The 24,233-nt window shown below is 38.8% G+C and overlaps 1 protein-coding gene across 2 annotated transcripts in view; it reads left to right on the top strand.

Annotated features, from left to right (window-relative positions):
• MYOM1 (myomesin 1) overlaps positions 1-24,233 on the top strand; it is an 848,953-nt gene that overhangs the window by 580,156 nt on the left and 244,564 nt on the right. For both annotated transcript variants that reach the window (XM_044065566.1, XM_044065567.1), the window contains exon 17: positions 12,262-12,383. In XM_044065566.1, coding sequence (XP_043921501.1) covers positions 12,262-12,383 — 122 coding nt within the window. The remainder of the gene's footprint in view (positions 1-12,261; positions 12,384-24,233) is intronic.

Raw genomic sequence — 24,233 nt, 5'->3', positions numbered from 1 at the left:
TGTAAAATTTAGAAAAAGTAAATAAAAAAGAAAGAAAAGTGTGTTTGTCTCTCTGTGTATATGTGTCTATGTGTGTTCATGTTTCTGTCTGCATATGTGAGTGTATGCATGCTTGCATGCATAAAAGCAGAAGTGTGTGTGTGGGTGTGTGTGTTTGAAAGAGAGAGATGGATTGAGTAGTGGCAGCGGCATTTAAAATAAGAGGTTTGCATATCTTTGAACCTCTTATTTCAAGAAAAATGTGGGTAAAGCCTAAAATAAACGGGGACAATGGCTGAAAAATAGAATACATTTTAACATTTCTTTATAAAATTAGAAAGTTGCTAAAGTAAAAGAATTTGCATTAGCTTGCATTTTCTGTAGGAAATAAAGTCTGGAACTCAAATGCATGTCCTTATTTAGAAACCTCATTCCCCAATGATTTGCCAGCAAATCACAAATTTTATGAGTAAAAGACCAAAAGAAAATAGCTGAAAATCTGGACATTCTTTAAAAATCCTATATTTTAAATATAAAATACTTCCTCCAACACCATTTACATATACGTATTACAGAAAGTTTGAAACATTAGGTGGAGGAGCTATTTTACATAAAAAATATATTAAAAAAAATAAGATAAAAAAAAAAAAATTTACAGACAGCCCATTCCCTAAGCACTATAATACCCTCTAGGGTGTGTGTTTCTTGGTAAATAACGCCCTTCCAGGGGTCTAGCTGCACTCCTCCTGGGGCATCAGGCCTCAAACACCATAGGCATGTGTTATTTACATAGTAACAAACACTCTATTGGGCATTATTGTTTGAGTAGCATATATTCTCATAATACATTCTGCTAGGTAATGCCACAGAACACTCCTGTTTCACTGTCATTCAGTAATTGAATGCAACTGAAAGATCTACTGCAGTTACCGAAAAGAGCAAAGCTTTTAATTAAAGGCAGCTAAAATCATTACATTTCCAAAGAGAAAACTATCTAAAAAGAAACATTGATGCCATTTAAAACAAAACTAATAAGACTTGCAGCTTTATTTACTTGTAATGAATAGCATGCTTTTTCTTTTTCTTGTCCTTTGGTTTTATTATAGAAATCTGGCCCAGATTTTCTGCAGTAAAGATGCATTACCAATCCATTCCATTTTTTTCAGACTAACCTTTATCTCATAAAACCCCTGAAATAAATTATGTTTATCAACATTGTCTAATCCTTTAAGACATAAATTATTTTCCAAAATCCCCTCACAAAACCTTTCTTTAGCACTGTAAACATGAGGCCATGTCTCCTCCTCCATGCTCCACTGCTTAGCCAAAACTCATCTTCAAACTGCTCCAACACAGGAAATGTTCTATGGACCAAGACCCATAAAAAGTTCAACAAAAGAATGCGGGAATATTGGCATTTATTTAGTGCCCTGGTAAAATTATGCCCAATCTGTTTAAATACCTCCTCAAATATCTCTGCAAAACAGGTAATAGGCCTAATGGGACAAATCCTCCAACAACCAAAAAAGCAAATAAATAAATAAATGTATCTCACTATCTTTGGATTTGTAGAAGGTGTGTGCCCATAACATATTGTATTAGCATAAGCACATTATTTGCTGCAGGGTACAGCACCTGTTGAATGGTACTTTACCATGTTTTAAGCACTAGCAATCTTTGTTTCTCTCCATAGCTGATAACTGCTTCTTCAGTGTCCCAGCCTGACATTATCTGTTGCATTTTAATGATCTAGACTGCACAACACACTTCTTCTTCTTTCGGCTTTTCCCGGTTAGGGGTCACCACAGTGGATCACCTTGCCCGCTCATGATTGGCAGCGGAGTTTTACGGTGTCAAGTTGGCAGCCCAGTGCCCAACCTTCCACAGAAAGCACACACACGCACTCACGCCTAGGGCCAATTTAGAATGTCCAGTCCAGCATGTCTTTGGGATGTGGGAGGAAAACAGAGCACTCGGAGGAAACCCAAGCGACCACAGGGAGGACATGCAGAGTCTGCACAGAAGGCACCCCAGCCAAGGATCGAACCGGAGAACCTCTTGCTGTGAAGTGGCAACACTAACCACTGCACCACCGTGCCCACCCAGACTGCACAATACACTAATGAATCATATTCAGGTTGTTATACTCTCTGTCTCCAAGTCCACTTCCAAGCCCACATAGTTGTGTCTGTTATTATAACTGATTTAGTCAGTACCTCACCCTACTTTACCTCTAATGTCAATGAAAAAGCCAAGCAGCATGTGCTCCTCTCTGATGCTTGGCAGTAACAATCTCATTTTCAGGTACACGTCAGAAGATATTTTAAGAGTGAACAGCCTTCATATCTCAGCTATAGGATATTACAGTCTATATAATGTTCCTATATAAAACCCTGTTATCGAATTCACCTATAAGGTTGGCTTGAAAGTGTTACTCCTTGAGACAGTTTTGTCTATAAATATGATTATTGCCATTTCAGACTCTTGACTGTGCTTGAGTAAGCCTTTAATTGCTTACCTTATGGTAATGCCAGTCTACTAAGCAGATGGCCAATCAGAATAAAGGTTTCTGATAAGCTCTTCCTTTACTCTTCTGGAATGATGAACAACAATGTAAAGAAGGAAATAATGCAGTAAGGGACTGACTTATTGAAAACAATAGTGCTTTATTAATTCTGCTAGTTTTCTTTCGTTCTTTCTTTCTTCTGTACATCTCATCTGCAAGGATTTTTGCCAATGAAAATAATTATGATCAGGTGCACAGGTTCATTATTGTGGTAGTCTAATGAGTTACAGTGTGTAAAACTATTGAAATGGTGTTGTACAATATAATAGCATTTCTCACATTTTCCCTAAGTTGTGTGACCTGGAGTATTTTTATTTCAGTTATAGAGTATGTGTGTGAATTGGTTTGACAGTTACTAGGTGTGATGAGTTTGTACTTGATAAGTCCTTAGATCTAATATTATAGCAATAACCCACGCCTGGGTGTGGGTAATGCTAAATTTACCCACGGTTGGCGTGGTTTGGTCCCGAGGCGGCCCGAGGACCAAACAAAGCCAACCGTGGTAAATTTACCATTACCCACACCCAGAAGTGGGTTATTGCTATTATACCATGACATTATTTAAGAAAAGAAACTATTACTTTTCTTAAATAATGGCATAGTATAATGCCTGTTTACTGCCCTTCCGCAGATGTCTGGCATCCGCGGTTCTGATGTACTGGCGCCGCGCAGTACATCAGAGTTGAGCAAAAGCAACGGAGAAAGCAAGATCTCCGTTGCTTTTTTATCTCGCTATGTTAAATGAGTTTAACATAGCGAGACAGTTAAAATAAGCAACGGACATCTCCGCTGCTTATTTTAACTGTCTCGCATGTTAAACTCATTTAACATAGCGAGACTAAAAAGCAACGGAGATCTTGCTTTCTCCGTTGCTTTAAACACTGCCTCTATATGTTTAATGGGTTTAACATGCGAGGCAGCTTTAAAATAAGCAACGGAGATCTCCGTTGCTTATTTTAAAGCTGTCTCGCTATGTTAAACCCATTTAACATAGTGAGACAGTGTTTAAAAAAAACGAGTTATACTAATGGAAAAAAGTCCGGGTGACCGGACCTTTTTCCATTAGTATAACTCGATTTACAACGGGCACGCTGGCCAATCAGCGTGCACGTTTTGGGGGGATCATGGTATAATACATATTAACCAATCAGAAAGACAGTAGAAGAATCCAGGCATGTAAGATAAAAAAAAAAATCAATCCAAAAACAGTCATGTTGCAGCACTCAGACATTGGGGAACAAACTATACTGACCTTATCAATGGATGTTAGACTTTAGCCAGCTGGTGAGAGAGGCTGTCAGACAAGGGTGATATGTGACAGTATGAGTAGAGAAAAGTGTAAGGGTGGACAGCAGAGGATGTAGAAATATAAGATACTTTAGGCGTACAGCTGTAGGTAGGAACACGTTATTTAAGAACTGGACTATGAGGCTGAGGTGAGAGCAAAATAAAAAATGTGAAAATATTAGGGTATGAGACTTTATGTAAAATTCAAAAGTCAAAAGTCATTTTGGCATTTTTACTGTTAAAATATGATCAATGATATACCTTGTGTACTTACATTGTTGAGATATGATAAACAAATTACCTTCCGCATATTACTGTATAACAATGGATGTACTTAAAACTTCACCCCACCCCCACCTCCCTTTCTGCCTTAGTAATACATGCTAACCCAACCCTAACTTGCATCTTAACTTAAAAAAAGCCTTTCCTATAACACTACCACAACACAAGACAGCTTAGACAGCTTAGACACTCCAAATGTACACACAGACACTCACACAGACAGACACACACACACACACACACACACACACACACACACACACACACACACACACACACACCTAATATGCATCCCACTTACCTGTTACAGCAAAACATCTATTTGATAAACCAGACATTCAAACAAAGAACCCTGTACTTCATCTGCCGACCAAAGCAAATACACCATGATAAAGTTGTTCAGAAAGACCTGAAGGGAAGAAGTCAAAGGTAATCAATTCAAGATCGTTACTGCAAGTCCTCCACATATGGCAGACCCATGACATGCCTCCACTTTATTTATTTTATTTATTTTACATTTGTTGACCGGGCTAGTCTAACTGGATACATGTCCATTTTCAGTAGAGGCCCGAGGAGAAAAGCTCCAGAAAAACATTTATACAAAATAAAGATTAATATTGGAAATTACATTAGCAATTTTAAACATTGAAAAACAGAGTATGGAGGGAAAAAAATATTAAAATTCTATGCAAACCTTTGTAAACAGGAGAGAAATAGGAATGTTGAAGAGGAAGTAGGTAGAAGAGAGGAGAAGTCCTAGAGCAAGGAAATGAGATCAGTAATCATAATTAGTGGGGTAAAGGGTCAAAGTGGACCCTAGGGAGTAGGAAGATAGAAGTGAAGGAGGAGGCAGTTAGTCAGGGTTTGTGCAGGGGCATATCCAGTGAGATTTTAGGTGAAGTTTGAGTCTTAGTTTAAAGAGAGAAAGGGATGGTATTTGAGTTAGGTCTGTTGGTAGGAGGTTCCATTGTTTACCAACAGTATTTGAGAAAATGCTATCACCTGACAAGTTATTAGACTTCATAGTACAGACAAGTAATCTAGCAGAGGAACCAAGTGAAGTTAGATTTGTGTATGGGGTGATAAGGTTAGTGAGAATCGGAGTATTTTAGGTTGATAAAAGATTTTATGAGCAATGATGAGTTGAGAAAATGTTAGTAAGTTAGGTAATTCAAGCCAGTTGAGTTGCTTAAGATTAAGACAATGGTGTGTTTTGTATGGGTTGCTGGTAGCAAACCTGGCGATATTGTTATAGGCATGAGAAATTTTTTGGAGGTTTGTTCTTTTTAAATTAGTATAAATAGATGAAGCATAGAGAAGTGTAGAGATTAAGTGAGAGTGGGCAATGGTGGTTCTGGCTTGAGGAGTAAGGAAAGGTTTGATTCTGTATAAGGAACCAGTTTTTCTGTTCACTGCTTGTATGGTGTTGTTAATGTGAATATCATAGGAGAGGTTGTTGTCGATAGTCACTCCTAGCAGTTTGGTAGATTGTTCAGGTGTTATCAGGGTGCCTTTGCTAGATACAATAGAGAGATCAAGAGGTGGGGACCTATTGGTAGGTGGAAATAGTAGCAGCTTGGTTTTTTTGGCATTGAGAAGAAGGCAACGTTTTAGGAACCATTCTTCAACCATTTTAAATACCTTTTGGGTTATGTAGTGGAGGTCTGAGGTGGAGTTAGCGGAGCATATAAGTGTTGAATCGTCGGCATATTGAATACAGGTGGCCTCAGGGACTGCAATGTGAAGGTCGTTGATAAAGAGAGAAAAAGAAGAGGTCCTAGAATTGAGCCCTGGGGGACTCCTATGGAGACTGGTAGAAGGGATGATAGTTTATTTTGCCAGACAACTGCTTGTTGCCTATTGTTAAGGTAAGATTTGAACCATTGAATAGCTGGGGGGTCGAGGGCCAGAAGTTCTAGGGTATTTATCAGTAGGGGATGGTTGACCATATCAAAAGCCTTTGACAAGTCAATGAAGAGAGCAGAAGAGAGGATGCTGTTATTACGGTTTTTATTGATGGTATCAGTGAAGGATAGAAGGGCGGTGGTGGTGCTGTGAAATGGCCTAAAGCCATGTTGGCAAGTAGCCAAAATATTGTGTTTCATTAAGTGGTTAAGTAACTGATGGTGAATACATTTTTCCATGACTTTAGCTAAGGGTGAAAGAAGAGCTATTGGTCTGTAGTTGGAATAATCAGTGGATTTTCCACCTTTATGAAGTGGGATGATATGGGAGACCTTCCAAATATCTGGGATGATACCTTCATTAATGGTTCTATTTAGCAGGATGGATATGGGAAAGGCAATGGAATTTGCTGCTATTTGCAGGTACTCAGCAGGTAGTTGGTCTGCTGAGGGGGAAGAAGGTTTAAGCTTTATGAGGATTTTATAGATAGAGTTAGTAGAGATGGGGTGGAATGTGAAAGTTGGTAGGGTTATGGAACTATGGGAAGTTAGGTTCATATTATCAGAAGAAAGCTGGCTAGCCAAGGACTGGATGGTCTCTGTAAAGTAAGTGTTGAAATTATTCGCAGTTTGGAGTGGGGTGTTTTGGTCAGCATCATGAGGAGATGGTGTACTACAGTGACCAGGTTTAAGGAGACTATTGATGCTTGCCCAGAATTTCTGAGGTTGCTTTTGGTGAGTTTGTTGAAGCTTGCTATAGTAGTTCTTTTTGTCAGATAGTATAGACCTTTTCGTCATATTTCTTAATTGTCTAAAGATTTGTCTATCAGGAGAGGTTTTGTTAGTTCTCCAGTTATGCCAAGCCTTATTTCTTTGTAGTATTTTATTCTTAGTTTCAAGTGTTAGCCATGGGGCTGGTTTGAATTTCATTCTTATAGATCGTTGGGGCGCATGCCTATCTAGGATGGCAAGAAATTGTGAGTTAAAATATGTCACAGCTTCATTGAGTGGAAGGTTTTTAACAGGTTTCCAATCACAAGCTCTAAGTTCATTCTGGAAGAGTTCGGAGTTGAATTGTTTCTTAGACCGAATTGTTCTATATGTTGGGGTGATAAAGATATCATTTTTTTGTCTTATTATGTAGGTGAGCATGTGATCACTAAGATCATCTGGTAAGGTACCCACTTTGTAAGTGGTTGAGTCTTTATTTGTGAGTATCCAGTCTAAGGTACTTTCTTTGTTATTAGGTTTGTTAATTCTGGTCGTTTGGTTTATAGTTTGGGTAAAACCATGAAGATTAATGTGTGTGGAGGGGTTGATGGTATTAATGGTTTTCCAGTCATAATTGAAGTCACCTACTACTATTGTTTCTTGTGGGTAGTTTGTAGACACCCATCCGAGGATTTCTTCAATAATAATGCTGTTTTTACCAGGGGGTAAATAGAGACAAATTATATAGATGGATTTTTTAGGGTTAATCTGCAGTTTAGAGATAAGGATTTCAGCTTTATTTTGCAAGGGTGGGATGTCATTAATAGAGGAGATCTGGAGTCCATTTTTGTAAAGGAGTGCTACTCCTCCTCCCTTACGCTTTAGGCGGTCCTGTCTTAGAATGTTGAAACCAGGAGGAATTACCTCCCACCTTTTAAAGAAAAACAACTCAATATCTTACAGGCAGAATGGACAGGAATGGTACTGAGATACAGAAAAAAAAAATTTAGTCGAAATAATGTTTGTGAAGTTGTGAGGAGCAGACGGAGGATCAAACAAAAGGGGGAAAGCATGGTTGAATGTAATTCCTAAGAGCCTTATTAATGAGACAAAGTTCAGTCCACAGTATACCTTGACCTAACTGTGACTTAGAGAACTCAAACAGTGCCTCAAGCACTGGGTGCGTTGGGCAATGAGAGATGGGAATGAGTGGGAAATGTTGGACCTCACCCCCCCCCCATCCTGGGGAGAAGGAGAGACCATTCCAATTGTCTGCTTGCCACTATGCAAGCAAAGGCTTGCGCAGTGATGAAACCATTAAACCAGAAGCCATGGGTTTGGCACTTTCAAGACAATGATGGTAGCTTTCATTGACATATGGGTGGTAGCACACATGTGCATCAGGGAGAAGAAGAATTCACCCACAGTGATGAAGCTTTTGCCTTCAGCCAACAAGATGAGGGGTTATGGCTTAATAAGAAATAAAATCCCCATCTGTCTGTATTAATGAGGGCTTTCTTATGGGCCCATATTGGTAGAGTGGCAGTAGCAGGGAGGGATGAAACATTCATTGGGTTTTAAGGCTGCAAGTGTGGGTTGATAGCAGGACCACAGGCCACTGGTTGGGTTGATCTCTGACATGGAATTGGTAAATCACTGGGTGGGCTGTAGGCTGCAATGAAAACTGTTTGTTCATGGACAGCAAGGATAAAGCAAACTTCATGCTTTCTTGTATGGACAGCTCTCCCCAGTTGTCTCTCAACCAAAGCAATGGCCACACTGCCCCTGACAGGGAATGACTAGGTACACCTGACTGCATGAGGACTGATGATCAGCAAGTAAGGAGACAAAACACAAATTTAAAGAAATTTAGTCCATATCCAATAAATTGTCCATGCCCGACAAGGGTCTGTGGCATAAAGGTTGGGTTAGACTCTACAGGTGCTACATAACTTTATGTCATCAATAGTAAAGGTATTGATCTAGTAGAACTGGTTCCAAATTAATTTCCAGTGAGAATAAAATGTTTATAGCTAATCCTGTTGCAAGCAGCAATGAAGTTTCTCTCCATTTTTTTGTAGGTGTTAACTTCAGCTAATATTTCTCATTCTACAGAAACTGACCATTATAAAATTATTTCAACAACAATGGTTACCAGTTGTTATGGATAATGAAATTATAGTTAATAATTTAAAGAAACTAAACAGCTTGTAGGCCTTTGGTGTCAGGTGCTGTCATTTCTGATACACAGTTGCGGTTGTAAAGTAGACAGGTCAGGAGATGCTAGTTAATGTGATTACTAAAGTTCATTACTAAGGAAATTATGATATATTACACAGATGTATAGATTTTTTTATGTTGCTGTCATTATGTATTTTTCTACTTTTGTAGAGTATCTTATATGCTGTGATTAAGAAACATAAATAAACAAATTAAGATGCCCATTTCTGCCACTTCATACATTTAGATACTGGGTAGAGAAGGGAGCATTGCTACCTGCGGAATCAGGCTTATAATAGAATGTTAGCTATGGACTGAAGACTTAGAGAGTTATGGACTGAAGACTTAGAGGGAATGACTGTTCTCTGTACATCTCTGGCAGGTGATATCAAGTCAGAGCACAGTTTAGAGCCTGATGCTTTCATCTGAATACAGGATTATGTTAGCTGTGCAGTCATGTAGAATGGATTGATATACATGGCAAATAAAACATGGTTAAGAAGTGTACCTTAATGGGATGTTTGTGTGTGCTAATTTATTACAGGAGATATCACTGGAATTTGATACGCTGGTATCTGCTACGCCAGCAAAACATAAACCACACAAAGCCCAATGTACATTGTTATATCCACTACAGTACAGGTGACCAAGAGAAAGACTCAGAGAAATAGAGACACAGAGAGAGAGGGTGATTAGGAACTGTGAGTCTCAAATCTGTTATAGGGGACTGAGTAACTCAGTCGTATGCAATGATCAAACAATATAATTTTGTATTTATCTTACAATTACAAATTGGATAAAGTAAGAGGGAACTGTGCTCAGTATATGTTTCTGTTAAGGTATAAGTGATCTTTTTATAGCCAGTATTATGTGAACCACCACAGATAAAAAGCTGCTTTTAGTTGAAAACACTTATCTCCCTTGAGAATGCATAAGTGTATCCTCTGGGTTCTCACTGTATGTTCAACAGCTGTAACCACAATCTTCAGAACAGTCATAATTAAAGTATGATTACAGATAAATATATAGGCTAATGCCAAAATTGCTGCACCTCAGAGTATTCCCTTTTCCCTGAGATACAGCAATCTATGGGGTAACAAATATCAGTAGCCTGGTATATGGCTGCAGCCTTCTGCAAAAAAAGCCATATTATATGCAACAGTGAGTGCTGTATTTTGCTGTTATATTCTGATGACTGCACTTACTTTTTTCTGAGTTTGAGGACTAGCACTGAAGACTCAAAATTCCAGTTCTTCTGACATCAGATTTATCCTTTTCTAACATGAGGGCTCCAAAGTGTAGTGATTCAAATTATGCCATGCATACCTTTTTACTCTGCAGAATATTGCATAATTCGTCAAGGTCAGATCATGCCTACTCAGCCCGGTGGACTTCTTTAAGAAGGTCACCAAAGCAATGGATGAGGGCAGAATCATTCACACTGCCTATGTTGAACTGGCAAAGGTATTTGACACAATACCCTACTCAGGCATTGTTGACAAACTCAAGAGGTTAGGTACAAACCCATATGTCACCCAGTGGATAGCCAACTGGCTCACAGTCAGGACCCAGGAAGTTAGAATTGGGGAGTCCACCTCTACAAAGAGGCCAGTCACAACTGGAGTCCCTCATGGATCAGTCCTTGAACTGCTCCTTTTTGGCATTTACTTCTCAGAAGTCAATGTCAGTGGTCTCTGGCTGACTAAATCTGCAGATGATTGCAAATTAGGAGCTGTTACTGAATCTCACACTGACACAAATGTTCTCCAGGAGAGGCTGGCACAAACAACTAGTGTCAGAGCCATGGACTAAAACTAAATGCCAACAAATGTATAATAGTATCCTCTTTGAAGTCATCCATCCCTGGTAACTATGATATTGAGAACACACCCCTTAAAACTGACCCAGTAGTCAGGTACTTAGGGACACACATATATGGTAATCTAGCCTTTAAACATCATGTGTCTACAGTGGTGAGGAAATTCTATGTTACGCAACCTATAAACAAAAGTATGGCATTGAATTCCAAGGAAGCCATTGTTCCACTGTATTTGGCATTCATCAGACCTATCATTGAGTACAATGCCCCCTTTGGTATGTACCTAATCAAGCATATCCAACAATTGTAACATCCAAAGAGATTCCTCACTAAAATAATACAGGGCGTAAGTAAAATGTCTTATGCAGACCACCTCAAGGCCCTAAAATAATACAGAGCGTAAATAATATGTCCTATGCAGACCATCCCAAGGCCCTATCCCAGTATTCTGTCTCCTTACAGGCTTTTGAGGGGAGATCTATGCCTGGCATACAGGGCATTGTCAAAACCCACTCTGATGGACCTCCTGCATATCCACAAAACAAACAGCACCAGAATTACCCATTCTAAAGATGTAAACCTTGCCTGTGATATAAATAGGACCTGCTGGAGAGATAGGCATGTATCCCAGAAATTGCTGTGTCTATGAAACAGGCTCCCCATCTATGTGAAGCAGAGTTCCTCCCTAACCCAATTCAAGTGCAACTTGGACAATTAGATGGGAAACTGGAAATTCATCTTTGGTTTGGCACCTATGCCTCTAATGGACACAGGTAACCTGTAAATGGTTCATCTCCCAGGCCCATGGTTACACATATCAAGGGTATCAGAACTTGTCACAGATTTGGGATGCATAGCTTGGCTTAAAAAGGCACTTGTGGTCGTTAGCCTAGTAAAAACCTATGAACCTATAATGGTCAGCTTTTTGTTTCATATGTTTGCTCAGTTCCTCATAAAATGTATGTTTTGGGGCAAACCATAGAGAATTGAAGTCACAATATAATGAAAGACAACTGAGTTATATTCATATCCTTCAGAAAAAACACATGCTAGTGCAAAATGTGTTATTCTAACATCTTTCTAAGTTTGTAAGAGCAATATTTAAAGATTCTCCCTGATTTTGGGCCTTTGTCTCAACAATTATTTTTGGCTTTGTCTAGAAATGTTGTGATAAGAGTTTAAGAGGTAAGAAATATGGTATGAGAATATTTTCTCTTACTCTAACAGAAATCCAAACAGAAGATGAATTTACAAAACTGTTCTGAGAACATTTTTATGCAGAATTTAAAATATGTCTGAAATTTCTGCTTTGTCAAAAGTAAAATATACACAATCTCAAATTTACACAGAAATTATGTTATGTGCAATGTCTGAAGAATTATGCTATCCATTTTGATTTCAGATTTGAAATGTAGCAGATCTCTAGCTAGCTAAAAATGGAATATCAGAATTAAAATTTTTAATTTAATAACATCAGTTTATTTTGTTAAAAGGTTCACCTGTCATGGACTTCTCACAGGCCAGAAGTACAACTTCAGGGTCCGAGCAGTCAATGCTGCTGGTATCAGTGACTGTTCACAGGAGTCTGAGGCCATTGAAGTCAAGGCAGCAATAGGTAAGCATTCTGGAATTCAAGACTTCAACATTGTTACTAGTACTAGTAAAATAATGTATTAAAAAGAGTGCATTACTTTCTTGGTTTAAAAACACTTTGTAGTGCCATTATTAACAATTAGTTCTGTTTCTAAATATTGCATTTCAGGTACTGTTTAATGTTAACTTTTCATCTGTACAAAAACGCTGTCCCTGAAACACTATAGCAGTGCTTTTCTTCCTGATAATGTATGTCTAAATACACTGTCCTGATATTCCTGACTCATGAATTATTGTGTTAACCATGAGCTAATGTGGTTTCAGCATGCGTCTGCATACAGGCCAGTGCCACTTCTTTTAAAGTACAATATATTTATTTCCATTCCACTATACACTAGATATTTTAAGTGGCTTGTCCGCTAATTCTTTCACATGCTCATGTGCAATAACACTAATGAGTTTTAATCTATATGATTCTTTTGATGATAACACTGTACTGGCCAAATCAAATCCTTAGGTTCATAGGTTAATGCTAAACTTAGACATCGAGATGTTTAGTAGTGGCATGCAAGTAGTTTTATGAATATAAAGGAAAAAAAACTCAGTTTGAGACCTTTACACATGTGACTTCAAAAATGCAGCGTAGTCATAAAATCCAAGAAAATGTATTGTAATCCACTCCATCAAGCGCTTTTGTCCCGCTACACTTAATACTGGGACTTCATCAGAACAAACATAGTATAAATACAACTTCCCTATAAACCCTACCCAATTAAGTAATATTGTCAACTCTTCAATTTTTAAAGGTATATGCTGCTATAAAAAATAAGATTGTCATGTTACTTTTTTATACCCATTACAGTTTCTGCATCTCATGCCAATAGAATTATGTATACATACATACTGAAAATAAAAATGTATGTTAATTTGAATACTGAATACATTCTAAAATACATGGTTTAAACATGTACCATTAATAAAAGTTCATACTTGTATGTGACTGCTAAAAATTTAGATATGAGCATATAAGGCTCAGTTTCAAGCAGAAACAATAAATTTAAAACCATGTCAGGGAATCAAAAAATGGTAGAGAAATATACCACACCCTTACTTCTTGAATGAATACTTCATTAGCCCCTAACGCCTCTTCTAACTAACAACTTGAGAAATCACAATTCTAATGCTCTCTTCTTTAGAATAGGGAGTATGGAAATGTTCTCATTTAAACCTGGGGGGTGGGCAGCATTTAATCTCACTTGCCATTGGAATTCTTTTATTTCTAACAATACTTCCCACCATCCCCATCTATGGTCAACAGGTAAAACCTATAAAATTCCAAATTTAAATCCAGTATAGTTGGGGCATTCAATGGTATGTCTAAACAGTGCATTGCTGGTATTTGCCTACTGTATTGCATACAAATGTTAATTTATTCTCTTCTTTAGTCGTCTCTCCGTTTTACTTAAATAATACTGCCCACATCCTTCACAGACCGCTATATAAACTCATCCCTTGGTATTGCACTTTCCCCTATATAGATTAACCACAAATGATATACCTAAAAGGGTAATAGTCCTTCCTTTCCAAATATGCTCACACTGTCTACAGGTACCACAACTTGTGGTGCCCTTGACTGCGATGCAACTACCTATATGTTGTTTGAAAACAAATTTACAATTTCTCCCTGCTTTATAAATAAAATGTGGTTTGTTACCTACAAAGTTCAAAATCTCAGAATACCCTTTAAATATCACCCAGTTTTTCAGAATAATGTCCTTGATATTATTACTATTAGAAGTATAGGGTATCATCATCCCCCTGTTAAAGTCTGTACTGTTTCCTGGGGTATCCTTCCCATTCTCCAGTCTATTGGAGCTACCCAACAGGGGTTTGAACCTGTTCCCCCATCCTGTTTTTATCTGTCCACACAAATCTTTCACTAATTTTTGGGGTATCCTCTTTATAGAAACATACAACTTATTTTGTTTACTTCAATTCAAACACTTTGATTTCTGAACACATACGGGTGGCCCTAACCAGCTGTCCTTTAAGTATGTTCCTTTTAGTGTGACTAGGATGGTGACTATGGAAGTCTAAATAGTTGTTTGAAAATGTTTCTTTCCTATAAACTGTTGTGGTAAACTTTTTTCTCACACTGTCCTTAGCTAGTGTAATGTCCATATAATCAATGGAGTTGTCATTGGTGTTACCTGTAAATACATAATATTGTGAAATACTATTCAGGTAGTCTTACCAGTAGTTGGACAATATACTTATTACACGGAAGGACAATAACCAAGACAATGTGTCATTTTGAACCTTTATGGTTTATTTTTCCTCTCTTCCTTGCTGGTTTTCTTCTTTTGGTTAGTTTTGTAAATATACTAGTTGCCGTTCATCAAGAGATCATTCCAACAAACTCCTGGAATAAATTTATGTTTTTTCATCTAATCATCTAGGATAATTTTGGAAGTTGATAAGGAGCTAGTCTGTCTGCAGTGTAAAGGGTGTCTATTCTAAAGATATGGAATTCATTGTGTTAAAAACACACTGCACCCAAAAAGTTGTTAATTCTAAAATGAAGCTTGAGATGTTTAGAACTGGCAATTGCTGGTTTTATGACTGTGAAGGTGGTTGAACAAAACAAGAGTTTTCAATGTATTAAAAGCTAAACAGAAGTCTTCTTTTAGCAGCCTATAAGAGATGGAGTAAAGATAAACAGGTCTTAATCCATTGGGATAGCTTAGGTTACCAAGTCCAGAGATTCTTTTTTTGTTAAGAGTCTTTGGTGTCCTTCAGGTTGGTCAATGTACTTAAACTCGTACAGCATAAAGGGGGTATTGAATTCAATGATTGGTTTAGTTAGAAAAAAATGTGGTGGCATAAAGACATCTCTGGACCTGGATTAAAAAGCTTGAGTGATAAGCCACTTGGAGAATGGCAATTTTCAAACCATAACTGAGAATATGGTGGTCAAAAGAAACTTCATTATCAACATAAGTAAACATGTCCCTGATAGTTGTCTGTTTTGAAGGAAGTATCAATGATGAGGTAAAGGATGAGGCTAGTGATGCTATTAAAGGGAAGTTTTCCACATTTTTGGCATTTAGGCTTAGCCTGTGTCTGACACAGTAGACATTGGTATGATCCATGACCTTGCTGGACAGTCCAGGTGTCAGAACAGAATTGGATAACTGCACTCAATTTGCAGTCATCCTCAGATTTTGATAGCCATAGTCCTTCTTTGCTGATAGCTCTTCTGAAACCAACAGCTAAAGAGTAGATCCTCAGGATATATTCCAAGGAAACACCAGTGATGACATTTTTCAAACTAGAAAAAGTGCCACCTACCTTCACAATGAGGGTTCTATCACTGAGCCTGCAGCTATCCAGCAGACAACTTATGGGTTAATTTTCAAGTGGGACAGTGTATCTATGATGACTGCATGGGGTATGATACAGAGGACCTTGGGGAGGAAATCAAGGACAGTAGTGCAGAATCATATTTCTGCTGGATAGTATTATGATCAGTCAGACTCTCGTATTATACTCCAGTGATCCTGTCAAAGAAATTGACCAGGCTGAGGAAAGAAGACTTCCCTTTTACAAATACATAACTGTTTGAGTCAAAGGTTTGAAGTTGTCATATTTTATTGTTAACTAGAATGGCAAAATACATTCTATAACTTTGCAAACCATTCTGGCAAGATTAATAGGTCTTTAGTTACATGGGTCAGGCATGCAGATGCCTTTCCGAGGTGGTAGTAATATGATTATCCTCTGTGATCCAGAAGATAACTTGCGGAGACATTCAGATTGAAAAGGTTTGGGAGATATTTGGCTAAGTGCATCTTAACACTTACTAGCAAACCACATGGAATATTAGAGGGACCCATGGAGCTAGTGTTTTTGTTTTTGGAGAGTGCTGATGGAGCCTTACCCATAGTAATTATTGGGAGGTATGGTATGAGAAATAATGTGGAGTCCATTGAGGTAATTGTGAATCAGCATAGACTTAGAGGTGTGTTTGCTTGTGAGGATATTTGTAATAGTTTTAGGGTCAAAATGAGATTTTCTATTAAAATGGATTCAACGCAAAGCTGAGTCCGACTTCTGAGTTCCTTGATCTAGCTTGTGAAGGTGTTATGGTCATCTTTAGCTGGTGGAGAGTATGCATTCATAACCCACCTTGCACTCCCTGATTGTATGTTTAGGGGATTTGCTAATCAAGTTTAGATCTTTTCTGTGTTGTGTAAGGGAAGATTTCTTATAAATACTTTGATGTTTTTTTTTCTTTTATTGTAAAGTTTATTGATATGAGAATTCCACAGTACAGTTTCTTTTTGAATTTACCACAATGTTTATCGCAAATGGGATTGGCCTCTTCAATACATAAGGGAGATGATTTCTGAGGAGTATGATACAGCATAAGTTGTTGAGTTGTTAGATGCATGTTGTAATTTATATTTAGTAATCTTGTTAGTAATTAGTAAGTGGTTGGTTTGGAGAAATCATAAAAAACAATAGAAATTTTGTTTTTGGATGTCAATGCATGATTTAAGGATGAACATCACTGCTAAATGGTCAGATCTAACAAAGGAGCTGATAGCATTAGGGGTTGTAAAATAAAGTTGGCAGTTACTGAAGACTACATCAAGAAGATTAGCACCCATTGTGGAGAAGGAGCAGTTTGGTCAAATGAGTTAGTATTAACATCAAGAAACATTGGTGTACTTGTTGCTAAGCTTGTAGGTTTGCCAGTTTATGGATAGGTGATTAAAGCCTCCCATAATAAGTATATTTGGTTTACCAGAGAGCTTTTTGAACTGCCTTAGGTAATGTAGCAGGGCAAATGTAGTTTGATAGTTTACAGTGCCATGGCAGGAGAGTTTGCTGAGTTTTATAAGGACTTTAACAAGTTCTGGGCTGGAACCTTGCAAAAGCTGATGTGAGACAATGGAGTATCTAATAAATATGAATACACTCCCCACAATTCCATGTGGATATAATGCATTTTAGGTGCTGTACCTAGGGAGAAGGGAGTGCTACCATTGTACTGGAATCAAGTTAGTGTAACTACAGAAATGTGGCTGTTCCTGATGGAAAGGAAGCCATTTTTGTGTTTAACCTTCTATTGAGCATAGCTACGATGATATAGTTCAAGTTGGAATTTACTAATTGGGCACGTCTGTGAGATGAGCTTTGATTAAAACGACATTATGGGGGGGTTGGCCAGCATGCAGCTGCCTTGAGTTAAGAACTGCAGGCCATTGAATGCAAAATAGGAGGGCCTGCTGACCATCTGATCCTCAGCAGGCACTAACTCTATCCCTTTTAAATGACATCATTAAGTTAACCAATTATTGAAGCCAGTTAATTTGTCATTGAACTTGTGTTTCATTCTTAGTGAGAGTAGATTAATGGAGACCTCAATAGTGTTTTTTTGGGTGGATCCATGACGCAGAGAGATAAAGCATTTACTCTGACTCAGATGACCTATGTTCATCTAGCTGCGTGGGTTCATGATGGGTCATGTTGGGGGGCTGGAGTGAGCAGCTAATATCGGCTCACCCATCCTGACGTGAGTGGTTCATAGGGTAGTACTAAGCTAACTGCCCTTGCGAGCCATTTTTAAGCCTAGCCAATTATCCCTTGTGAGACTCACACCCCCTGCTTTGTGTTTTTTATAAGGCAACACCTTAACCATTACCCTACTACTGTCCTTGATTTCCTCCCCAGCACTGATGGGAATGGGGTTGAGTCCAGCCAAGGCAAATCCAGTCAAACGATTGAACAAGAAGAGAAGCTGCTGGCAGCTGATGGTCAGCTGTGGGAAGAGGGAAAATGTTTCTCTGTACCTCCTTTGGGGTAGATACACCTAAGATTATTCACCCCCACATGGGCAACCATATAGTCATATCCATATTTAAGGTAAGGAAGGGTCCCAAATAGTGAGTGTGGTGTCAGTGTGTCTGACAACTGAATCAAAAAAAAAAGAAAATGTGTTAGGTAAGTGCCTTGGAGGCTTAGGCATGGATTTTCTAACAACCTGTGAACGGATTACTATGGTGTTATTGCATTACGTGATTGTATTTCTCACATATGGAATCAGAATGGCCTTTATGTAAGCAGTTGTCAGAGAACGTGAAGCAGTTGCAACACTCTCTTAGTATTGCTAGTTCTGCCAGACTGGATAGAAAAGAGCTATGGGCAGCATGGGACTCTGTGGTGACAGGAATTTTAGTGAAGAGACTAGAGATAGGAGACTGGCAAAAAAGAAAAAAGACCAAAAGAATGACATGACTGAAACCTTAACAAAACAAAAAAAAATACTGGGAAAAACACTGGGAAGGGAAAAAAAAAGAAAAAAAAAAAAAAAACTAAAAAAACTCTGCTTTCTCTAGTGTGAAACTCTCAATGAAAACAGCCAAGGGTATTTTTTTTTGTAAGATTGATATTTTAATAAATAATAGCATATTTTATAGGTTCATAGGTTGGTATCAGAATTGCAAACAACAAAATAAATTCCATTCACAACACTGAATCGCATCTCTGTTTGCAATTTTGATAGTAAACCATTTTTAATTACTAAGTGTATGTTTTGCCAGTACACAGTGTTTTGTTTCCTTTGATTGTTTTGTTTTTATTTTATTTTTTTTATATATATATATATATATATATATATATGTATATATATATATATATATATATATATATATATATATATATGGGTTCACTACATAATCTTGAAATCTTGAAAATAAATGATGAAAAAATCTCAAGACTATATACACAAATACAGCACACACATACACATACATACAACTTTCCCCCACAATCAAACATATCATCCTACACTACAGATAAGCAGTGTGGCAAGCACCCCTGCACCCCCCCCATGTGGGGGGCTGCACTCCCCCCCACCCCCCACTTAAATATACTAACTCCGAGATTGCACAAAGACGCAGAAGAGAAACTCACACCCACACATTTTACCGACCCTCACACACACACATCACAGTCATAACACACACTAACAGACACTAAAACCCCTAACCAACACACTTATACATAGAATGTTACCTGAATTCCACCTATCCATCCACAAACCGGAACACCAGAAGTGCTACTTCATTATCTCCGTACATCGGGATTTTGAATTTCGAGCTTCTGGTCTTTCGGTATTTAGGGGTTTTGGCTATATAGTCTCGAGATTTTGATATTCGGTATTGCAAAATTTCGAGATTATATATATATATATATATATATATATATATATATATATATGTATATACTTACACATACATGTAGGCAATATTAATGTGGTCTTACCTTGTCTGCAAAATACAGAGTAAAAAGAAAAAGAGGAACAGGGTATGCAATGTAATAACGTCAAACCTTATTAACATAAGGTCAGATTTAAGCTGTCAATTACATCATCCTTGAAAAGTGGGAGTAGTGACTAGTGAGTTTGCCCATTTAATAGATTCATAAGTGTAATAAACCAAATTATAGCTTCAGTCACCTGTACATGTTTGTCTTTATATCACCTGCTGCATTAGGGACTGCTTTAAATAGTTAAAACATGATGCATTGAGAAGAATTTGTCAAAAAAAAAACAAAGTTGATATTCCTTGCATTTTGTAAACATTCTATATTTAAGACAGTCATCATTGGACAGTGTAATTCCACCTCAACCTGTTTTCACAATTCACTTTCTGTTTCCATAAGACTAAAATAAAAAAGTGCTTTACTCAAAATCAGTCATCATTGTGTGAATAGCTTCTCACCTCTTCTTGCATGTCTTCTTGGGGTAAATATCTTTTGTTTCCCATCACCTGAGGTTCATTAAGCTTGTTTTGTTTTGCAGGTGTAATGTATGCATTGACACTGAAGTGAAACATCTTAACAGTACTTTCCAATTCTCATTTTCTGACTTTTATAACTCCACTGCTGTGACTCAGAAGAAACTGTCTGAGTTTTATAGTGTAGAAGGTATCCATTTGTTCTTTTATAAAATGAAAACAGTATTTTAAATACCCTACAAGGGCGGCCACGGTAGTGCAGCGGTTAGCATTGTCACCTCACAGCAAGAGATACTCCAGTTCAATCCTTGGCTCGGGTGCCTTCTGTGCAGAGTTTGCACATCCTCGCTGTGGTCGTGTGGGTTCCCTCTGGGTGCTCCACTTTCTTCCCACATCCCAAAGACGCTGTAGGTGGATTGGACACTCTAAATTGGCCCTAGAAGTGAGTGCATGCATGTGTGTGCCTTCTGTGGAAGGTTGGGCGCTGGGCTGGCAACTTGACACTGTAAAACTCCACTGCCAATCATGAGTGGACAGGTGATCTGCTGTGTCAACCCCTAACTGGGAAAAGCGAAAGAAGAAGAAGATTCTAAATACCCTACACATTTGTTATGATCCTACTTGTAGCTCTATATCACATTTATTTTGTTATTCAAATATTATATAATTTTGGGTACCTTTCATAACTGCAGCTGTTGGAATAACAGAACTACAAGTGCAAATGTGAAGCTGCACTGGCTAAAAGTATTCATTCAGCTACAGGTACAGTGAATCATAACCTCTCAACTGTACAGATTTTCACAGAATGTCCAGATTTTTGCCTTATGTTTTTGGTCCATTTTTCATAATATAAAAAGTTATGTACTCACCATAACATTCCATGTTTGTTGTCCATCTCATCTTCATTCTATGCTGGTTGGGTTCAGAACCGAGCATCAGTTCCAACTCGGCCTAATTCAAAAGCTCGAGAGCTTCCACTGGCTCGAGGCTATGCCCTATTCCTTGATACTCCAGGAATATAACTCAGATCTTCTTTGCAAGAGAAAGCATAACATCGTGTAACAAAGAACCAACCTGTGAGGGGAAGACCCAGAATGGAATCAGAGACCTCATAAACCAATTAAAAATAGAATTATCCACCCGATTCTCCAGGAGCGATGGAGGAGGAAGGAGGGTGGGATGCAAGAATGAAAACGAGATGGACAACAGACATGAAATGTTATGGTGAGTACATAACTTCTTAATGTTATGTTGTCCTATCTCTATGCTAGTTGGGACAGCATCCCTAGCACCTTCTTTTGTGGGTGGCTCAAGAGAATAAACTCTTCAGAACAGTGGACCCAAAAGAAGCCCTGTTCCGGGAGGCCACATCTACTTTATAATGAGTAATAAAGGTATGAGGTCTTACCCATGTGGCTGCTGCACAAATAGAATCTAAAGGGAGTCTGGCCTGGAAGGCAGAGAAAGCTGCAATAGCTCTAGTGGAATGGCCTTTCACTTTGCCTGGTAATTGTCTGTCTTGAGCTCTATACGCGAAGGAAATAAAATCTGTGAGCCATTTCTACAGTGTCACTTTTGATATCGGTAATCCTTTCTTTTTTTCTGAAAAGGACACAAAAAATTGGTCCGACTTTCTGAAATCTTTAGCTCTATACAAGTAGAAGTGCAACTGCCTATACACATCCAGCTGGTGTAGTATATATTCTGCTCTGTTGCCATAGTTTGGGAAGAACACAGGTAATTCAATAGATTATTTAGATTGGTCTGCAAGCACACCTTAGGTAGAAAGAGAGGATTAGTACATAAGGAAACTGTCTTTGTGAAAAACTATGTAAGGTGGGCATGTAGATAGAGCTTGGAGTTCCGATACTCATCTTGAGGAGGTAATGGCCACCAAGAAAAGTGTCTTCCATGACAAAAACCTTATGTCACATGATGATGCAGGCTCAAAGGGAGGCAAAATTAAGGAGGACAGAACAAAATTTAGATCCCAATGAGCTGGAGGTTCCCTGACTGGAGGTCTTAGCAGAAAGGTCCATTTTAGAAAGGCCTCACAGAGTTTGTGGGATAGGATTTTTAGCCCCATTTCCCCAATATGAAAGTTGGATATAGGGGCTAGCTGGACTAAAAAAAGTTTAGCAAGAAATTCTAGCACTGCTATAGTAGGAGCTGTAAAGGGATCTGTATTGTTCTCTGAGGCCGTGTGAAAATCATTTCCATTTGCTGGAGTATAGCTTTCTGGTAGAAGGCTTGTGGGAAGTAATCAAAATATGTCTAACTGCCGGAGAGATGTCATGGAATCTGGCTATTTGTGGAACTGGAGCAGCCACACTGTCAACTTTAGGGTCTGGATTGATGGATGGAACATCCCCGAAGAATGGGTCAGGAGGTCTGGAACTGGGTAGAGGATCCACAGTTCCTCTTGGAGATGGGTCCACAGATAGGGAAACCAAATTTGCCGAGGCCTGTATGGAGCAATGAGAATCAAGGTGCTTCTCAATGTGTTGGCTTTCTGAAGAACTTTTGGTTGTTGTTGTGTCTTTTGGCTTTTCCCGGTTAGGGGTCGCCACAGCGGAACTCCGGTCCACTAATGATTGCCAGTAGATTTTTACATGCCGAGTTGCCAGCCCTGATGCACAACCTTCAATGAAGGTACGCCCATTCATGCATGTCTCCACACAGAAGATGCTCTAGCTGAGAATCGAACAGGACAACATCTTACTGTGAGATGACAACGCTACCACAGCACCACCACCGCAGTACTTCTGAAGAACTTTTGGTATCAAGGAAAAAAGAGGGAAAAGCATAAAGTAATCCCAGGGGCCAATCATGTACGAGTGCATCCCTTGGTGACTTCCCCGGAGAGAGAATCAGGGCAAAATAGCTGCTGCGTTTGGCATTCATGGACATGATAAAAAGGTTACAGCAGGGCTTAACCCCATTTGTGGAAAATCTCTTCCACAACTTCTTGTTTTAGGGACCACTCATGAGGCATCAGAATGGCTCTGCTGACTTTCTCCGCTATCATGTTGGATTTCCCTGGGATGTGTGCTCCTGTCAGAAAATGTCGAGAAGTGACAGCCCTTTGCTATACTCTTTGTGCCGCTTGACATAAAGGGTAGGATTTGGTTCTTCCTTGTTTATGTACCACACTACTGACATGTTGTCTGTCTGAACTGCAATAGTCACTATCAGGAGAGTGTCCTGGAATGCTTGCAATGCGTAAAGTACCACTCTCATCTCTAGGACATTGATATGCAAGTGGTTCTCGTGTTCCTGCCAGATGCCTTGGACAGTCTTTCCCAGACAATGCCCCCCCCAATGTCCCTCCAACTCTGAGAAGCATCCATGGTCAGTGTGGCTGTTGGTTGTGGATAAACGAACAGATGTCCTGTGGTCAACTGAGTCGTTTGAAGCCACCACCATACATCCTTTTGGCATGACTCTGTGATAATGATCTTGTGTGGCAGTGGTAGATCTTGCATGGACCACTGGGAGAAAAGTAGCCATTGAAGGACTCTCGTGTGTAAACGTGCTAGAGGTACTAAAATGATAGCAGCTGCCATGGTGCCTAGAACTTATAAGACAGTCTTAGCTTGAACTTTTCTTTTGGATATTAAGTTCTTGATTTGACGGTGTAGGGACTGAATCCTTTCTGGGGTAAGTTTGGCCAACATTTCCCTTGAGTCTAATTCTGTGCCTAAGAATATAAGATGCTGTGAAGGCAACAAGGCAGACATTTTGAAATTTATTCTAATGCCTAGCTTGGTACAGAGATAGATGGTTTTGTCCCTTGCTTGCACTAGTAGATGCTTGCTGGTGGCAGTTAGGAGCCAGTCATCTAGGTATGGAAACACACGAAATCCCAGGCACCTCAAGTGAGCGTAACTACTGCCATGCATTTGTCGAACACTCTGGGGGCTGTAGTGAGACCAAAGAGCACAGCTCAAAACTGGTAATGACTGGCTCTCAGCTGAAAGCGTAAGTGTCTCCTGGATCGCCTGTCCATTTTTATGTGGTAGTACGCATCCTGGAGATCTGTCAGGCACATCCAATCATCTTTCCCC

Source organism: Protopterus annectens, chromosome 3.part0 (assembly GCF_019279795.1).
Source record: "Protopterus annectens isolate FY-2018-M chromosome 3.part0, PAN1.0, whole genome shotgun sequence".
Taxonomy (NCBI): domain Eukaryota; kingdom Metazoa; phylum Chordata; order Ceratodontiformes; family Protopteridae; genus Protopterus; species Protopterus annectens.
Note: the sequence above shows the minus strand (reverse complement) of the source record. Positions and strands in the feature narration are given on the sequence as shown.